We start from the raw sequence: 21,146 nt of genomic DNA, 5'->3' as shown, positions 1-21,146 counted from the left end.
GTGGGTCTGTCTGTGTGCGTGTCTGTCTGTATAACACAAGTTTTATTGCTAATGATATACAATATATATTCATTAAACTTAGTAATAATTGGTAGATTGACTCATCATTTATGTATTCGCAATCAAAGTAACATTGCCGCGGAGCTACCTCCCGTCTCTGTCAGTATGTGTTTTTGTATCTTATACAGACATGTTTATGTTACTTTCTGTGTTCTGTATGCTTGTCATGAGAGACCACTCTCCAAATATGTATGTAATATTATGTACTATATTTATGTATACCTATGGGCCGTAAGGCCCCCGGAATAAAACTAGAATTGAATTGAATTGACTAATGAGTGTGTTTACCTGTAATTGTTACATGTGAGAGTTAAAGTATGAATGTGACAGTGTGTGTCAGTATGTCGTGAACCTTTCCCTAGAATGTTAATTAGCCAGAGGTGTAATAGTACAAGTTTTACCAATACAATACAATTTAATTTTGCATAAAATACATACATACAAGCATGATCTAAAATGTACAACAATAGGATTGACACCCAGCCTACTGGGGCTTACGAGACACTATACATATTCGTTAATACTACGTTATTTATCAATACTAAAAATCAGTTCATAGATATTAAAAATAAAATAAAAAAAAGATTAAGACTTAATATTTAAAACACATTCTTCTACGATACATCTTATGAACTGTGCTCGCCAGGACCAAGGACTTAGAATCTAATCTAATTCCGTGATTAGGTTAATTCATTAAGACAACAAGTTTCTGAACAGTGTTAAAATAGTTCAAACCTGGTTCAATCTGTTCTGCTGTTGTAAAAAGATGAGCTCTGATATCTGAATAAAAATCACATACAATCAGAAAATGGCATTCGGCTTCAATACAGTTTAATATATAAAGTCTATCTTTTAAAAGTATTTTAGGGTGAGAATACCAGTTTCAATGCTTAGTTTTGAATTACCACTGCAAAATTTAGCTAAAGCCTGTCTATACCTGAAATCCATAATACTCGAGGCATACGTTTCCGTGTAACTACTAGTTTTGTACAATCTGTATGTTCTCAACTTATTGCCGTTATCACGATTACGGTCATTATGTAAATCAATAAGCCACTTTTCATTGTCCAGACATTTCACACATTCACGCAGTTTCACCTGTCTCCCTTAGTTCGGATCGCGTAAGATCTCCCCACACCCGTGGTGGCTTCCCCCCAGGGGTGACTTGGGTTAGGTACGATTGTCCCATTATAAGCTTTGAATTACGCAACTAACAAATAGGTGTAAAGGGAATAAAGTGCCCAATTCGATGCTGTTACAAAAAGGCTTAATTATGAAATCTTCTTCTTTTCTTGAAACTTTTTTGATGATATATCAATCAATATTGAAAATATTTAATAAAGTCGATATATAAAAAGAAAAATAATAAAATATTATAGAATATAAATCACCGAACCGATTTAGAATTGACCGTCAAGGAAAAAAGGAGTTTAGAGGACATTCTTACCTATTTTTTCCTAAACTATAATGTAATGTCTGCCCGTGATGACTTCTCATAATATATTCTGAAATAACAAGTTTTGTAATTGTTTCATGACGCTGAAATGAAGAACAACAATATAAATAATATTAATGTTCAAATAATGTTGAAAAGGCAATCTGTCTCTGCTTATATAGACATTTGGCAAAATATGTCAGTAGATGAGTTTTATCCATTAATTTGTATTATTTATTCATTTATATTGTTGGATGGTTGTTATCGGTATCAGGTGCGTTGATTGACTGTTTACTATAGTCGCATGCAAAGTCGTAGTCTAGCCGTCTAGGGGGTCGAACTCCAACCCCCGGGGCAAAACGTAACCTAGCAGCTCTGTAGTGCTGTCTAGTGACATTTGAGAGAAATACATGAATACATTCTAAACACAAATCTTCAAAACTTCTGAAACAAGGATGAAACAAACTTGTTTTTAAATTCCGAAAATGAAACACAAAAGAATCAGCAATGCTTATACTAAATGGTTTTTTATTTGTATTATATTTGAGACAATCAAAATAATGTTATCGCTATATGGCAGAGCGGTCAGTGTTAATTCTCCACCCTACATCAGAGACTCTGCCTACATATAGTACCAACGATCATTTTAATCAAGTAATCTTGCAATTATCATACCATTTAATGCCCCAGTAAATGATATCCTTTTTTATCATAGCCTAAATTATTATAGTTAAAAAATGGTACCCGCGGCTTGAAGATAATTAAATGATAAAGCTGAGATCCAAAATACATTCATTTTGTTGTAATTCACAATAAAGCGTGCATTCATTTCCCCGAAGATGTTATGTCTTCAAAGTCCGCCACTTACTTATTTTGTAAACGGTTATTATGTATCATTATGTAGTTTTATATTGGCAGTTTTATATAGCGTATATAATTGTATAGACTGTTACCTCAAGAAGTAACAGTTGTCTCCCTTAGTAAAATTCAAACTAAGTAGTCGATAAATAAAGTAAATATTTTGTTCAATATTTTAACAGAAATATACGAAATTGCCATCGCTACACAAATTAAAAATATACCATTCCTATTTATTAGTTTAAGTACAACCAATAAAGTGAATTCCTATACATATTCTTTTTCTACAATTATCAACTATTTTTACCTTATTGACGATGGTGGTTAGATAGCGGAAGTGGGCTGTAACTTAAAAACATAAGCTTCTACAATGAGTTGTTGACAGTTCACAAGAACACGTTGTGTGGAACCCACACATCGACATCCTGGTTCGAAGTATTTATGAATATTTGTGTAAGAAAGCCGAGAACCTTTACTGTCTGTAAACACTATATTTACGTGCGTCTGATTGTAGCCAACAACAGTTTGACGAGTAGTTAACAGGTTAAGTAAAAACGATTTTAATGTGACATTTCCACGCAATACAATCTATCACAGATTCTACTGAAATTGTTTGCTCGATAGCTTTCCACTTCTAACAGATAAATGTTGTAATTTTTAATAGGACCACTCCGTATTTTGTTTATTGCTGTGAAAGGTAAATAAGGGGTGTTAGTATTTTGAGTATTGTTTCAAAAATCCTAGAAAAAGCAATTTATAAACAACTGGAACAATTTTTGATTGATAACAACATTTTGTATGAGTTCCAATCTGGTTTTAGAAAATCCTATTCCACTGACTCCTGTTTGATCACATAAAGTCCCAGACGTCTAAAGGTCTCTTCACTGGAATGGTTTTACTAGACCTACAGAAGGCCTTTGATACAGTCGACCATGGGATTTTGTGTGATAAACTTGGTGTAATTGGCATTGAGTCGGTGGAGTGGTTCACATCATACCTTACCAACAGAAAACAATTAGTCAATATCAATAATGTGAACTCGGATATCTGTAATATAACATGCGGGGTACCCCAAGGGAGTTTATTGGGACCGCTTCTTTTTCTCATTTATGTAAATGACATGCGGATCAGTATTGACCCAGGATGCAAATTATTTCTGTACGCAGATGACAGTGCAATTATCTTCTCGCACAAAGACCCAAAAATTATTTCAAAATTTCTATCGAAAAACTTAGAGTCATGTCACGATTGGCTAACAGATAACAAATTATCCTTACATCTTGGAAAAACAGAGAGTATTTTGTTTGGCCCCAAAAGGAAACTTTCCAAATTACCTGAAGGCTCATTTTCTGTTTCGTGTTACGGTAATATAATTATGCCTCAGGTGTGTGTCAAATATCTTGGTATTATATTGGACAACTTTCTATCTGGAGAACAAATTGTCCAAAATATTATAAAAAAAGTGAACCAGAAATTGTGGTTTCTATATAGACACCGTGACTGTCTCAATTTTAGATCTAGAAAAACCCTGGTGTCGGCACTGATCCAATGTCATTTTGACTATGCTTCTAGCTGCTGGTTCGAAAACATATCCAAAAAACTTCGACAAAAAGTTCAAATTACACAGAATAAAGTGGTCAGATTTATTCTGAAACTTGATAATAGATCAAGAGTCACCCATCGGGAATTGGAACAAGTTAATATGTTGGATGTTGGGGGCAGGGTGAAACAGCTCCGTTTTAACCATGTCTTTAATATTCAACATAACAAATGTCCATCCTATATGAAAGAAAATTTTACTAGAACAGAGAAAAAACACTTTACCAGGAACAGTGATCTGAATTTCAACATTCCTTATATAAAAGGTGTGGAATCATTATCTTTTTTCTATAATGCTATCAAAGATTGGAATAACTTACCACATTCAATAAAATCTGTCGATCACAAGATGAAATTCAAAAGCGAGATAAAAAAGTACTTACAAGTTTTGGCAAAAAATGATTTTGAGCAAGAATTTGTCTTCTAAAGGTAATTTTTATTCTATCCCAGTGGATGACTCTAAACTTCTTCTGAAAAATATATGATGTATTACCAAAGTTTTAACTAAAGTACCAATATAATATGTACTTTTTATAAATGTTATGGAACATTTTATTACCATCATCCTCAATCTTTATTTTATTAAAAGTCATTTTTATATATGTATTATACCCCAAATTGCTATAATTTGTTAGACAGATAATAGGTTGGTAGGGATTGTCCAACCACCTGTTGTCTGTTCTACACACAAGTACCACAGTATAAATGTATATCTTATATTGTTACTTAATATCTGCAAGAATGACATCATCTTGCTTTATGATATGTACAGTGATACATATAACTGATATTTTAATATTACAAGTGGAAACAACATCATGCATAGCCCCACATATATATATTATCAGAAGGAAATCATATTTGCTAATGACAACTCCATCTTATACCGTCAAATAAAATAACATCTCATTTTGATGAAATAATATATCATCATCATATTTGACCAATTACAACTTATTCTATTCATATATATATTATTACGAGAAATTATACCATCTTATATTCATATTATAAGGTCAAATCCTTAGGACCTTTTGTTATCTAAGTAATTAAGATCTATACTAGAGGACCCCATTGGAAATAAGCTGCCACCCAGCTTTCATGGGATATCCTAGGTTAAAGCTTAGTCAAACAGATACATTGTAATTATAGTGCTCCAAAATTTGTGATATTAACTTTGATGTGATAAGCTAAATACTGTGATAAATCTGTGATTATTATGCAATTGAAATCTGTGATCTTATGTGATATTTGTACCTGTATCTTGCTTTTACCGAATAAATATTATTATTATTTAGACGTTTCGGCACTGTGTCGTTTTGGTAATGAGATGCGGTACAAAGTCTTTTAGTTATAATATATTTTTTTTTACATATGTCTTACATTTCAATATTCATTTTGTACTATAGTATATGATTGCTTTTTGTGATATGTGTGTTACTCATTTACCATCTTTTCAAAAACAAAAAAATAAAAACAAAATCGAAACATTTACGGCATTGGATAGAGAAACATCTAGGATTCAGCAAACAAAATTTCTCAATCGACATCCAGTTTAAATGCTGTTAATATAACTGGTCTGTCAATTATAGCTATTATTATCACGGACAAATTCCGTGGTATAATTATATAAATACCTGGCCCCCTCTGCCCTAAATCGATCCCATGCCTTGTAATGTAACTACTAATATTAATACCCAGCCTCTGGCGACGCAATATATAAAATATTCTCGTTGTCAGAAAGCTACGTTATCGCAGCTACCTCTGCCCAAGCCTGGTATTAAATCGATCCCATATACCTTGTAATGAACAAGCCTGGGGTGAATCACACTGGGGCTATTGTAGCATTAATTGACAGCACATGGGTTTTAATCAATACTCTGGTTTTATATAAATTATTTCTGTTGGTTTCATATGTTACTTGAAGTTAAACTCTGCCTAAATTGTTATTAACTTATTGTTAAAAAATATTATAGCAAGGGCAATCGAAATCTAAATTGACTGCCATGATGGGAACTTTGTTTCTCTTCCAAGATATGTCATACTTCTATATATGGGTGTCATATATGTAATTCATAATAAACATTGCAGCATCTGAGTAGTAATACTGTATTTGGCCATGCAGGCCTATACACAGAAATGTATCATTGAGATGACATCATTCCTCAGCTTCACAGTGGTTATTTCTTTTTTTTTTCAAGACAGTCTTCGGCAAATTTTGTGAAAGAGTTATTTTACTGCATGTAGTAAGGATTCATTATGTCAATAAGTATGCATTGTTTTGATAATGGGCGGATTGGTCAAGTGGTTAACATTCCTGTCTTCCACGCAGGCGGCCGTGGTTCGATCCCCGAAGTCGTCGCACGCATGGATATTTAGAGAAAATGTTTTTCTCCTGCCCACACAACTCCAAAAACCCAGGTGGAGTATAAACTAGTCTGGGGTGGATGTTGAGTTATCTATGCTGTAGCATTCAAGTGAGGTGGCACTATAAATGATGCCATTGGAAGCACAGTCCCACTACAAACAGAACACATTACATCTCCATCACACACGCAGGCATACACACATAGGGAGATATTAGCCAGGTGGCATAGGACTAGTAGTTAGCGCCTGATAATGCAGCTCCTGCAAATTCCTCAAAATTGTATTGATTAAATTATATGCTGATTGTACACTTCTTTAATTGCATATCTATGTACTGTAAGGTGCTTTAGAGTGGCTTATGTTAGCTAGATAGGGCGCTATTTCAAATACTGTAAATTATTATTATTATTCATAATATTATACTCATATGAGGCATTTTTTTATATGTAATCTCACAGATTTGACACTTTTGATTTTGCTCTATTAGTTGGCATAGCTCTGACGATGTAATATATTAAATTGTCTCGTCGTCAGAAGCTATGTTATCGTAGCTAGTACATGTATGTCCAATGTTCAAAGTTTAAACTGTTGTGAAACACCCAAAAATGAAAAACAAAGTTGCTGAACCAAATTCTTTTTGTTCTATTACATAAAGCGATACATGTAACAATTTCATATATAAAAAAATGTCATTGTATTCAGTACTTTGTGTTGTGATGAAATAGTCTCAAAGGAATTATTATCAAAAATATACAATCATGAGTAAAAATCATGAAACTAAAAGTTGTTGTTCATGTAAAAACATACACATTTTGCAGTAAGTTAAATGTTATTTCTGCAGATAAAATGTTACGATACACAGGAAAGTTTATCATATACAGTGTATATAAAAGCTAATGTCTTTTCCCTTTCTTCATAATGAACTGTGTTTGTCTCTTTCAGACATTACAGCATTAGTAATGAAGTGAGGACTGGCAGCAATTAAAATGAATACAAATGGTGTTCCCATCCTGGAGAAGCCTCCTCCTCTCCCTCCCCGCCAACGCTCATTTGTGAGGACATCACAGCCCCCTCCAATTGGTTGGGCTATGCCTGAAGGAAATGCCTGGGAGCCACCCACTTCTACGACGGCTACTAACAACGGACAATTTTCAGCGAATAATAGTTTGGTATCCGATTCAGTCAATGAAAACAGACCTACCTCAGCACCAGCATTTACTAACTTTCAAACAGCATCGGGTGCTAGTCATTTCTCAGAAAAACCAAATAATATTGATTTGGCTGAAGCTAGAAGAGAACAAAACTCCCTGATATCTTTGTCCCCAGATAATACTCTGAGACAAAACCAAACTCCAAACAACATATTTAGTTCTGACCTGGAAGGTATTGATTTTACGACATCTGCTGAAAATAATAGTGATACAGCCAAGGAAGCCTCAGGTCAGTCGGACTCCCCAGAAAAAGGAAGTCCAACGAAAAATTACCAGGAATTCAGACATGTATTTTGTGATACAGCAGGTGGAAAAGAGAAATCCAGTCTACCAAAATCAGAAACCTACCCTCAGACTTCAGGGAATACAGGGTTACAATATGGTTGGAATAGTAATTTGTTTAATAATGATCCATGGAAACCTTTTGGTGCTACTGCCGTGGATGTTAGGGCTTCTGGACCAGGACATACTGCTAGTGGACAACCCACTGGGCTTTGGCCCACTGGTCCATTTCCCCACCAAGCATTTGGTCAGAATAGTGGCTTTGCAGCACCTGGTGCACAATTTGGATCATCATTGTCCCTAACTTCTAATCCGTTTTCTAATGTAGCGCCCACACTACCTGTGCGATCCTGTTCTACATTTTCTGATGCTGACTTCAACACTGTTGTGCTACCACCAACATCTACAGGTGTTCATGGGAATTCTGTCAATCTGAGTCAGTCATCTACAAATGCAAGTCATTTGCAAAATCTTTTTGAGTTAGACAATATTTCACAATGGGAGAGAGATCTTTCAGAAGGAAAATCAAATTCTGAAAAGTCCAATGACCTGATGGATTTTTCTCCTTCAGAGGAAATGGAGTATTTATCTCTTGATTCATTTGATCCATTATATGAAAGGACTCGAAGGGAATCATTTACTTCTAAGGATAAAGTTCCCTCATATTTGATTGGTGATATAAGTGCAAGGGAGGTAACCCCTGGGTTAAGACAACTGTCGGAGGATCAGATGGGCAGGAGACAGAGGAGCAGTGGTGGATCACTGTATCCAGTAGAACAGCTACAGGCAGCCAGAGTATCCTCTGATATACAAGCAGGAGAAGAGGATCTGGAGAAGTTTCTACAGTCGACAGCAACAGAGAGTGAAAAGACGAGCCAGGTTGAACCTCCACCTCGCCCACCTCCTATCAAGGTATGTCAACTCTCCCCAACAACCTTTCCCTATCTTTTGTCACCAAGCCCCTGTCAAAAGTCAAAGGCCTATTGAATAGTGAAAACATGATAAGGGTCATATAGGATTTGAGGCCAAATTTAGGAAAAAGGGAGAATTCTATTTTTTAAGAACTAGAAATGCCAATTTTTTCCCCCATGTTATTAGTTTTTTTCCTTTCCTTCAGTTGATATGTATGTATAATTTCATTAAATAAAGCTTAAGACCGGGTGGTGCAATGAATAGCGCACTTGCCTTTCACCATGGCGGCCGGGTTTAATTCCCTGAGCAGACGTGAAAAAGTATGGGGTCACCAGCTGCCCAACCACGTGGGTTTCCTCCTGGTTCTCTCGTTTCCTCCCACACAAAGACCCCCCCTACCCCCCCCCCCTGCACACACTAACATCCAGGCCAACAAAAGTAATTAATATAAGTTGAAAAAATTGTTTCATAATTCTTGTAAAATATATAAAGTTTATAAAAAAAAATAAAAAAAGCTAAAGACCAGGTGAATGTTGAGAAGCCTGAGCCTACTGTCTAGTAACATCTTCCTATAGACTACACATATGTTCCTCAGAGTTCAGTATGTTTTTTATGTTGTAACAGCCATTTTTATGTTCCAGTCCTCAACAAAGTTGTATGAAACCTTACGAAAACGCCTGTTTGTGGACGATGAATCACATGCATTCTGTCAAATGGTAGCAGAGTAAGTATCTGGGATAAAGAATAGTGGCTGAAGTATTTAAGTTGTTTGTTCCCCACCAGATGGGACAATAGGCTACCATTTACACTCTGTTTGACAGACATTCCTCAGGTCAGTCTTTCCCTAATTCTGTTGCCTACCCTGGACAAATTTTGTAGGGAAGTGTCTGTAGAATGGCCAAGTGTTGCATGCCAAATTTAGTTGTTGTGCCCAACTGTGTACAGGATTATAATCGTTTGTTCAATTTAATTCTGAATTCTTTGGCTGTAGGAGATCTGCAGAATTCCTGCAGAAGCCACTTCAGATTGCCATATACATTTTATTAAGTACAAAGTTATATATATGTAATTGTCTGATTAGCATTACCGATTTGCAAGGTTCTTATGAGCTTATACTATCTGTGTCTGTACTGGCAAATTTGAGCCATTGTGTATAAACTAATCTGTATATATATTTCAGTTTGAAGTCGAAGTACAAGTCGACAGATGAAGACTGTAACTTGGGATTTGTTGTGAGCCCCATGTGTGATAAACAGCAGCCCTCACTCTCCGTAAAAATTGTCATCTACTCCGACTTTGCCTCGGACCCAGTTTTATTTACATGTGATGGTGAGCCTGATTACATGATGATGTTATAATTTTGACATCTCATTTGTAACTAATACTTTCGGAAACTAACAAAGGGTAGACATTTTATACATCAGCAATCCATCAATTTTAAGATAAACAGTCAGAACAATAGTGGGTAATAGTGTAAGAGTTGTTTTTGCTGCTGCTTTGCCAACATATGTGGTTTGAACTTAATGCATTAAGTACTTCCATCAGGTAGTGCAGTATGTATTCAACCTTAGCCAATGTTTTAGCATAACAGTATTCTGCTAAATACAGCATTGTAATGTAAGTCTGATCTATTATGCGAATCAAATTTTTGTATCCTTTGATATGCTGATAATTTTTCTATAGCATTACTTCAGAAAACATTGCAGTAATATCAGCATTTGATTGAAATACATCGGTGACTTGGCACTAAATTTACCACTGAATGTCAGTATTTTTTTATGAGGCCTATCAAATAAATTGCATGTTTCTAGTTTTCATAATAGCCCTTTCTTGATAGCTTGTCCAAAAGTTTTTGAGCCTATTTTAGAAAGCATTGTTGAAGTCAAGATCCTTCCTCTATATGGTGCGAAACACAAAGGTTTTTGAAATGTGAAACATATAATTATTGTTGTCATATTTGATTTATAAATTTTATACACTGTCAGGTAATTGATGTGCTGTTTACCTATACAAACAAGCTTAAAATAAGACATGACATATAACCAGACTTGACCAACAATTGGACATTATATAGTTTTTTCATAGAGCCTAAAAAGAAACTAAAGCCTCTGCATTTGTAAAAACTAGAATGTGTGTTTGTATTGTGTTGTATATTTGTTTCCCTCAGTCCACACCCTGGTGGAGCACATTGTATTTGTATTGTGTTGTATATTTGTTTCCTTCAGTCCACACCCTGGTGGAGCACATTGTGTGTAACGCGTTGTACAACCATCTGACAGATGTCTCCAATAGTTTTTGCTCCAAGGATTTCATCCTCAAAGTGTCAGACAGATCCGAGTACCTTCTCAAGTAAGTACAGACACATGTAGCTTGATTAATCCGACATTTTAACTAATTGGCTATATTAGAGAATTATAAATGCACACGAAAGGTGAATACCTTGCAAAGGGAAGTAATTCTCTAAGCCATAAAAATATCCATTAGGTTGCTCAATCATCTATATCCATATTGTACCAGGAAGAATACTGCAAGTGGATCTCCTCTTCATGATGAGACTTATTGAAGTGGTACACTTTACCTTGAATCTCTTTATAGCGAATGCTCTTGCGTGAGCCCGCTTCACATAGTGAGCTTCATAGGTAACATGTACATGTACACATACACGTAAAAGAAACCCCAGTCAAAATCTACCATGAAATCCCATAGACCTAGCAAGTCAATTCACTTGCATAGTTTGGGAAATCGAGCGTGCTCAAAAACCGTTTATGGAAGCCGCCATTTTGGATCCACCGGATGTAGATTAATTTCCAATAAAATGAATCTTTGTCAATACAGAAACATACGGTCTCAGATACTGTTTCTTTTCTTTTTCAATTTTAATGATTTCTATGACATAACGCCGATTTCCCGGCCCATTTCTGACTATCAAGACCAAACCGAGCAATCACAGATACAACCTGTGTACAAAGTCATCAGTAATTATGACGTCATAATCAATATTTCCGTGTACATATTTTATACTGATGATAAGCGGTGTGGTAAGTAAGACGGTACATGTTATAAAGAATATATGTCAGGCATCTTTGTTTTGAGATTCTGCTGTAGGCTACACGATGCGTATACCTAGTTACATATGAAATACATGAAGTTTATTTTACACAGTCGAATAGGAAAATTTACAATCATTAAGTTTTTAATCAAATTCAGTATGAGATCAAGTTGTAAAAATAACAACACAATTATCATAGAAAAGTATCATATTATTTGTGTGTAAGAAATCCGGTCTTTAGTCAATGTAAAAGAGCAACATTACGCAAGATACATGTACATTGTATATGTCAGGAGTAAGGGGGTAGGTTGTATTTCTTTCCATTTTCGTAGAGTCTACCAACTCGGGTTCGAAATGGCAATCCCGGGATTATCATGAAAAGTCAAATTGATCTATATTGTATATATATACTTTACTAATCAAATCATTCTAATAGAAGACTTAAAGGAAAAGGAGGGAGGAATGTAGCAGAACTGGACTGGATCGACCAGATAGCTCAATTGGTAGAGCGTCCGTTTGGAGGGTCCCGGGTTCAAACCCCGGTCTGGCCATGCATTTTTTCTCTCCTGTTACATTGGTGTATATAATTAAATTGGCTAATGTCCTCTTGAACATTATATACCGTAATATACCGTAACACATATAGTCATTATGATACAAATTAAAGTGTGGTCCATACCACATTGCATAGGGATACATGTACATGTCTATTCCATTGAATTATATAATGTACCAGTGGTTTTCATTACAAAAATTGAACCTCTGTGTGCGATCCGTTATCATCTAAAATATTAATACTTACTCTTAAACTATTATCAGGTGGTTACACTATTTTATTCAATAGATTAAAATGTATACAGTATAATTTTATTAAGCGTTCGCCTCTAGTTAGCAACTATTTCATATTAGCTTATACATTATATGTTTAGTAAATATGTCCTTTATTTGAGCATTTGGTGAATATGTTTAATTTATGTGTGTTTCTACAGTGACCAAGAATTGTCCAAGTATGAGTATGTCCACGAGTGTCTAAAGCTTGACCAAGATATACGGTTCACACTGATGCGACGTCAAGATGTTTTCTTGCCCTTCCTCAGGACGGTCAGTACCCACCATAATAACAATAATGAACAATTATAGACTTTTGTTGAGGCCATAACGGGGTAAAACACTTAAGGGATGAGGAAAAGCTTAGAAAGGTTCACACTACCCGTCAATGATCAGACTAAAGAAACACTTTGAGAAATGAATAAAGGTGTGAATTTATGCAATGCATTACTGTGGTAAAACTTCAATAAATCATTTGCATATTGTTGGTTACAGATCTAAACCCCTTTTCTGATTGTCTGTCATTGTTTTTTGTTAATAAGGAGACACAACTGTTTTTTACACAGAATTATGTTAGCTAATTTATGCAATGCATTATCATAGACAGACTTCAATGAGAATAATTTGTGTAGTGCATGAAATTATTAGAGATCAAATCAACCTTTTCCCTGATTGTCTGTATTAGTGTTTTAAAATCTTAATACCCTCATTTTAATAAACTTTGATGTGTAATGTGTATCGTGCATGGTGTGCTATAGTGTATCCTGTGTGTGTTAACTGTGTTTATGTACAGGTGGATGATGTGCTATTCTATAGTGTATCCTGTGTGTGTTAACTGTGTTTATGTACAGGTGGATGATGTGCTATTCTATAGTGTATCCTGTGTGTGTTAACTGTGTTTATGGACAGGGGGATGATGTGCTATTCTATAGTGTAGCCTGTGTGTGTTTACTGTGTTTATGTACAGGTGGATGGTGTGCTATTCTATAGTGTATCCTGTGTGTGTTAACTGGGTTTATGTACAGGTGGATGATGTGCTATTCTATATTGTATCCTGTGTGTGTTAACTATGTTTATGTACAGATGGTTGATGTGCTATTCTATAGTGTATCCTGTGTGTGTAAACTGTGTTTATGTACAGGTGGATGGTGAGCTATTCTATAGTGTGTAAACTGTGTTTATGTACAGGTGGATGGTGAGCTATTCTATAGTGTATCCTGTGTGTGTTAACTGGGTTTATGTACAGGTAGATGGTGTGCTATTCTATAGAGTATCCTGTGTGTGTTAACTGTGTTTATGTACAGGTCGATGGTGTGCTATTCTATAGTGTATCCTGTGTGTGTTAACTGGGTTTATGGACAGGTGGATGATGTGCTATTCTATAGTGTATCCCCTGTGTGTGTTAACTATGTTTATGTACAGGTGGATGGTGTGCTGTTCTATAGTGTATCCTGTGTGTGTTAACTGTGTTTATGGACAGGGGGATGATGTGCTATTCTATAGTGTAACCTGTGTGTGTTTACTGTGTTTATGTACAGGTGGATGGTGTGCTATTCTATAGTGTAGCCTGTGTGTGTTAACTGTGTTTATGTACAGGGGGATGATGTGCTATTCTATATTGTATCCTGTGTGTGTTAACTGTGTTTATGTACAGGTGGTTGATGTGCTATTCTATAGTGTATCCTGTGTGGGTTAACTGTGTTTATGTACAGGTAAATGATGTGCTATTCTATAGTGTATCCTGTGTGTGTTAACTGGGTTTATGTACAGGTGGATGATGTGCTATTCTATATTGTATCCTGTGTGTGTTAACTATGTTTATGTACAGGTGGTTGATGTGCTATTCTATAGTGTATCCTGTGTGTGTTAACTGTGTTTATGTACAGGTGGATGGGGTGCTATTCTATAGTGTATCCTGTGTGTGTTAACTTTGTTTATGTACAGGTGGATGATGTGCTAATGATGTGCTATTCTATAGTGTATCCTGTGTGTGTTATCTGTGTTTACGTACAGGTGGATGGTGTGCTATTCTATAGTGTATCCTGTGTGTGTTATCTGTGTTTACGTACAGGTGGATGGTGTGCTATTCTATAGTGTATCCTGTGTGTGTTTACTGTGTTTATGTACAGGTGGATGATGTGCTATTCAAAAGGGTATCCTGTGTGTGTTAACTGTGTTTATGTACAGGTGGATGATATGCTATTCTATAGTGTATCCTGTGTGTGTTAACTTTGTTTATGTACAGGTGGATGATGTGCTAATGATGTGCTATTCTATAGTGTATCCTGTGTGTGTTTACTGTGTTTATGTACAGGTGGATGATGTGCTATTCTATATTGTATCCTGTGTGTGTTAACTGTGTTTATGTACAGGTGGATGGTGAGCTATTCTATAGAGTGTTAACTGTGTTTAGGTACAGGTGGATGATGTGCTATTCTATAGCAGGTGGATGGTGTGCTATTCTATAGTGTATCCTGTGTGTGTTTACTGTGTTTATGTACAGGTGGATGATGTGCTATTCTATATTGTATCCTGTGTGTGTTAACTATGTTTATGCACAGGTGGTTGATGTGCTATTCTATAGTGTATCCTGTGTGTGTTATCTGTGTTTATGTACAGGTGGATGATGTGCTATTATATAGTGTATCCTTTGTGTGTTAACTGTGTTTATGTACAGGTAGATGGTGTGCTATTCTATAGTGTATCCGGTGTGTGTTAACTGTGTTTATGTACAGGTGGATGATGTGCTATTATATAGTGTATCCTTTGTGTGTTAACTGTGTTTATGTACAGGTAGATGATGTGCTATTCTATAGTGTATCCTGTGTGTGTTTACTGTGTTTATGTACAGGTGGATGATGTGCTATTCAAAAGGGTATCCTGTGTGTGTTAACTGTGTTTATGTACAGGGGGATGATGTGCTATTCTATATTGTATCCTGTGTGTGTTAACTGTGTTTATGTACAGGGGGATGATGTGCTATTCTATATTGTATCCTGTGTGTGTTAACTATGTTTATGCACAGGTGGTTGATGTGCTATTCTATAGTGTATCCTGTGTGTGTAAACTGTGTTTATGTACAGGAGGATGGTGAGCTATTCTATAGTGTGTAAACTGTGTTTATGTACAGGTGGATGATGTGCTATTATATAGTGTATCCTTTGTGTGTTAACTGTGTTTATGTACAGGTAGATGGTGTGCTATTCTATAGTGTATCCTGTGTGTGTTAACTTTGTTTATGTACAGGTGGATGATGTGCTAATGATGTGCTATTCTATAGTGTATCCTGTGTGTGTTTACTGTGTTTATGTACAGGTGGATGATGTGCTATTCAAAAGGGTATCCTGTGTGTGTTAACTGTGTTTATGTACAGGGGGATGATGTGCTATTCTATGGTGTATCCTGTGTGTGTTAACTGTGTTTATGTACAGGTGGTTGATGTGCTATTCTATAGTGTGTCCTGTGTGTGTTAACTGTGTTTATGTACAGGTGGATGGTGAGCTATTCTATAGAGTGTTAACTGAGTTTAGGTGCAGGTGGATGATGTGCTATTCTATAGTGTATCCCCTGTGTGTGTTAACTATGTTTATGTACAGGTGGATGATGTGCTATTCTATATTGTATCCTGTGTGTGTTAACTATGTTTATGTACAGTTGGTTGATGTGCTATTCTATAGTGTGTCCTGTGTGTGTTAACTGTGTTTATGTACAGGTAGATGGTGTGCTATTCTATAGTGTATCCTGTGTGTGTTATCTGTGTTTATGTACAGGTGGATGATGTGCTATTCAAAAGGGTATCCTGTGTGTGTTAACTGTGTTTATGTACAGGTGGTTGATGTGCTATTCTATAGTGTATCCTGTGTGTGTTATCTGTGTTTATGTACAGGTGGATGATGTGCTATTCTATAGTGTTGTGTGTTAACTGTGTTTATGTACAGGTGGATGGTGAGCTATTCTATAGTGTATCCTGTGTGTGTTAACTTTGTTTATGTACAGGTGGATGATGTGCTATTCTATAGTGTTGTGTGTTAACTGTGTTTATGTACAGGTGGATGGTGAGCTATTCTATAGAGTGTTAACTGTGTTTAGGTACAGGTGGATGATGTGCTATTCTATAGTGTATCCTGTGCGTGTTAACTGTGTTTACGTACAGGTGGATGGTGTGCTATTCTATAGTGTATCCTGTGTGTGTTAACTGTGTTTATGTACAGGTGGATGATGTGCTGTTCTATAGTGTATCCTGTGTGTGTTAACTATGCTTATGTACAGGTGGATGATGTGATATACTATAGTGTATCCTGTGTGTGTTAACTGTGTTTATGTACAGGTGGATGGTGAGCTATTCTATAGTGTGTTAACTGTGTTTATGTACAGGTGGATGGTGAGCTATTCTATAGAGTGTTAACTGTGTTTAGGTACAGGGGGATGATGTGCTATTCTATAGTGTATCCTGTGCGTGTTAACTGTGTTTATGTACAGGTGGATGATGTGCTGTTCTATAGTGTATCCTGTGTGTGTTAACTATGCTTATGTACAGGTGGATGATGTGCTATACTATAGTGTATCCTGTGTGTGTTAACAGTGTTTATGTACAGGTGGATGATGTGCTATTCAAAAGTGTATCCTGTGTGTGTTAACTGTGTTTATGTACAGGTGGGTGATGTGCTATTCTATAGTGTATCCTGTGTTTGTTAATTGTGTTTATGTACAGGTGGATGGTGTGCTATTCTATAGTGTATCCTGTGTGGGTTAACTGTGTTTATGTACAGGGGGATGATGTGCTATATTCTATAGTGTGTTAACTGTGTTTATGTACAGGTGGATGGTGTGCTATTCTATAGTGTATCCTGTGTGTGTTAACTGTGTTTATGTACAGGTGGATGATGTGCTGTTCTATAGTGTATCCTGTGTGTGTTAACTGTGTTTATGTACAGGTGGATGACGATGCCCAGAACCTTGTCTTCCCTAAAGATTACATCAAGACAGATGAAGCTGTAGTCACCAGGTATATTCTTTACAGGAAGCAGGAACACGTGTCCAATTACAAAACACTTGTTCTTTTATGATACAATTCACAAAAAATTCTGTTAATTCTAAAAAATAAAAGAGAACCTGTATTTAGTTTCACTTTGTTATAGATTACGATTTTACCAATTAGATCTGTATATATGCCACCTTTCAAAAAGAGAAAAAGGATTGGTTTTAAAATTAATATGTATGAAACATTCATGTTTTATGTTCTAAAATAGTACACAGTTGAAGGTACTACATTCTTTCGGAGAATATAAATCAAAATTCTTCTCTTCTTTCATTTCTTACACAAATTTACATTTCCAAATTTACAAACATACAGAATATGTGTATAAGTAAGATGAATTATGTTTTTTTTCATAGGTGAAATAAGAGATATGATCTGCATAAATCCCATTCAGAACATATTTTCTGATGCATTTTACAGAACTACAGTTGTTCACAATTTGAATACATTGTAATTGGAAACTAAAAATGAAAACAAAACCCAGAAATTCCAGGGACCTGTTTGTTTATGCAAAAGAACCGATATGTCCGTTTTTAAATGTAACAATTTTTGGTATAAATCCTGACGGACTTGCAAAAGTTTATGCAGGCCTTGCAAGGCTTTGTTACATCTCGACTGAAAGCAGCATCAGATTACTAGGTCCGACTTTATTTAATAAACGAACAACTGTGGTCCGACCAGTTCAACCGTTTTAACGAAAATAGCCCAGGTGTCAAACTCGGCACCAAACTATGGCCACTCTTACACTTCGTTTAAGTTCCTATTCCGGAATTCTTAATGCACATTATCAAAGTACACGTAATCAATGAATATCTTGTCAATTGAAATAACTAACTTGACGTCAACACATGTAATTAATTGAAATAACTAACTTGACGTCAACACATGTAATTAAGTGAAATAACTAACTTGACGTCAACACATGTAATTAAGTGAAATAACTAACTTGACGTCAACACATGTAATTAAGTGAAATAACTAACTGTATCTTAATAGCATAAATTTGGTTTTGTTTTATTCAGAGGACAATTAGAAATTCTGATAAACATTTTCTACACACAAGTGGAAAAATTACGGGATCATGTTCTAAAGGTGAGTGGCTATGTGACTACCTTATGTGCACAATAACATGTACCTGGTATGTGCCATATTTGACATACTAGTAATGTGGGCTCCAGGGGCATGTAATTGACAAGTGGGTTGCGTTTATTTTAGACATGTTTTTGCTCAAACCATATACCTAATAATTTGATAGTTTTTCCACCGCGGCAGAGACATGAAGGTCTCTTTGGTGGTCAGGTTGCGCAGTGGAAAGCGCACTCTTAGGTGGTCAAGTGGCGCAGTGGAAAGCGCACTCGCCTTTTACACAGACAGGCAGGGTTCTGTTCCCTGATTGGACATGAAAAGGTATGAGGTGAGGTCACCTGCCCGGCCACAGGTTTTCTCTTGGTACTCTGGTTTCCTCCCACAGCCACATTAAGACCCCCTGCACGGATAATTATTGTAAAATAAATATAAAGTTTATATTAATGAAGGTCTCTGTATCCCTGGCTCCCAAGTTTATTCTCCATTAACCCTTTCACCACTGTAGACCATAATGGAATCATCCATATAAATGCATGGTAGAGTCTACTAAAGTTACACAGGGGTGAAAGGGTTAATAAAGTGCAAAGTGGAACATCGTTTGGAAGATGACATTGGTCGCTGTATCAGCAGATAATTTTCCATGGCAGTTTTTGTTTACAATAATTGTGTACAGTGCCGTTTTGGAGGTAAAAAAAAAATAGACTTCAAGATACCTCTTCATATACATTAAAGTATCAAATAAGGGTCACTGTGTTGTGTATTTTCTTAATCATTGGCACAATGGCTAGACTTTTTCGTTTAACTCAGTTTCTTTGGTTAGATTTTGTGTTTTACCTCCATTTACATCAAAGTGGCAATGGGGGCAGTTTTTGTCTCGCCGCCACAAAGTAGCAGAAGCGAGACTAAGGTGTTTCTTTTCCAGCGACGGCGGCGTCAACATTAAATTTTTTCATATAAGTTTCTCTGAAACTATAAGTGCTAGACCACGCAAACTTGGACCATAGATGCATCTTAGGTAGTACATCTCAACCCATGCATCAAATGCTGGATGCGGCCTACCTTTCATGGTCCATTGACTTTGTCAGCTTCTCTATCAACATTAAGGTTTTATGTTTAAGTCAGTTTCTCTGAAACTATAAGTGCTGGAACAACTAAACTTGACATTTGCATTGATGGTCGTAGAGAGGCGGAGGCGAGACATATCAATTTGAATGGCTTGTTTGTTTAAGAAACATCTACTATTTAAAATGAATTTTTACACTTTATTTTTCAGAATGAGACCAACGAGATACGCTTCCGAAGCCTACAGCAGTCTGTGAAGGCTGTATGTATGACACTGGCCAAAATAGAGACAATAGACATCACGAAAACCCTACGTCGGGCTGAGGGAATTGTTCAACAGTTTGTGGTACGGGACACTTCCTATATAGACATTCCACCCTTTGTCTACATGTATTGACCAATAGATATTCCACCCATTGCTTACTGCTATTGACAGATATATATTCCCCCCTTTGTCTACTTCTATTGACAGATAATAGATATTCCACCCTTTGTCTACATGTATTGACCAATAGATATTCCACCCATTGTTTACTGCTATTGACAGATATATATTCCCCCCATTGTCTACATGTATTGACCAATAGACATTCCACCCATTGTTTACTGCTGTTAACAGATATATATTCCACCCTTTGTCTACTTCTATTAACAGATATATATTCCCCCCATTGTTTACTGCTATTGACAAATATATATTCCCCCCTTTGTCTACTGCTGTTGACATATATACATTCCCCCCTTTGTTTACTCTTATTGACAGATATATATTCCCCCCTTTGTTTACTCTTATTGACAGATATATATTCCCTCATTGTTTATTGCTATTGACATATATATATTCCCCCCTTTGTCTACTTCTATTGACAGATATATATTCCTTCCCCCCTTTGTCTACTTCTATTGACAGATATATATTCCCCCTTTGTTTACTGCTATTTACAGATATATATTCCCCCCTTTGTCTTCTGCTATTTACAGATATATATTCCCCCCTTTGTCTACCTCTATTGACAGATATATATTCCACCCTTTGTCTACTGCTATTGATAGATATATATTCCCCACTATGTCTACTGCTATTGACAGATATATATTCCCCCCTTTGTCTACTTCTATTGACAGATATATATTCCACCCTTTGTTTACTGCTATTGACAGATATATATTCCACCCTTTGTCTACTTCTATTGACAGATATATATTCCACCCTTTGTCTACTGCTATTGATAGATAAATATTCCCCATTGTCTGCTTCTATTGACAGATATATATTCCTGCCTTTGTTTACTGCTATTGACAGATATATATTCCCCCCTTTGTCTACTTCTATTGACAGATATATATTCCCCCCTTTGT

The 21,146-nt window shown here is 36.0% G+C and overlaps 1 protein-coding gene across 2 annotated transcripts in view; it reads left to right on the top strand.

Annotated features, from left to right (window-relative positions):
• The first annotated feature begins 2,676 nt into the window (after window positions 1-2,676).
• The window catches only part of LOC110441528 (phosphatidylinositol 4-phosphate 3-kinase C2 domain-containing subunit beta-like), a 54,463-nt gene continuing 35,993 nt past the window's right edge, over window positions 2,677-21,146 (top strand). Inside the window, exons 1-9 of one of the 2 annotated variants that reach the window (XM_021484703.1) lie at window positions 2,677-2,806; window positions 7,262-8,724; window positions 9,366-9,448; window positions 9,905-10,053; window positions 10,950-11,073; window positions 12,763-12,874; window positions 17,536-17,606; window positions 18,662-18,731; window positions 19,999-20,133. In XM_021484703.1, the coding sequence (XP_021340378.1) occupies window positions 7,306-8,724; window positions 9,366-9,448; window positions 9,905-10,053; window positions 10,950-11,073; window positions 12,763-12,874; window positions 17,536-17,606; window positions 18,662-18,731; window positions 19,999-20,133 (2,163 nt within the window). In that variant the 5' untranslated portion in view covers window positions 2,677-2,806; window positions 7,262-7,305. The other variant, XM_021484704.1, reaches the window with a different exon arrangement.

The sequence above is a fragment of the Mizuhopecten yessoensis genome, unplaced genomic scaffold (genome assembly GCF_002113885.1).
Source record: "Mizuhopecten yessoensis strain PY_sf001 unplaced genomic scaffold, ASM211388v2 scaffold716017, whole genome shotgun sequence".
Classification (NCBI taxonomy): domain Eukaryota; kingdom Metazoa; phylum Mollusca; class Bivalvia; order Pectinida; family Pectinidae; genus Mizuhopecten; species Mizuhopecten yessoensis.
This window is presented reverse-complemented; position numbering and strand designations above follow the sequence as displayed.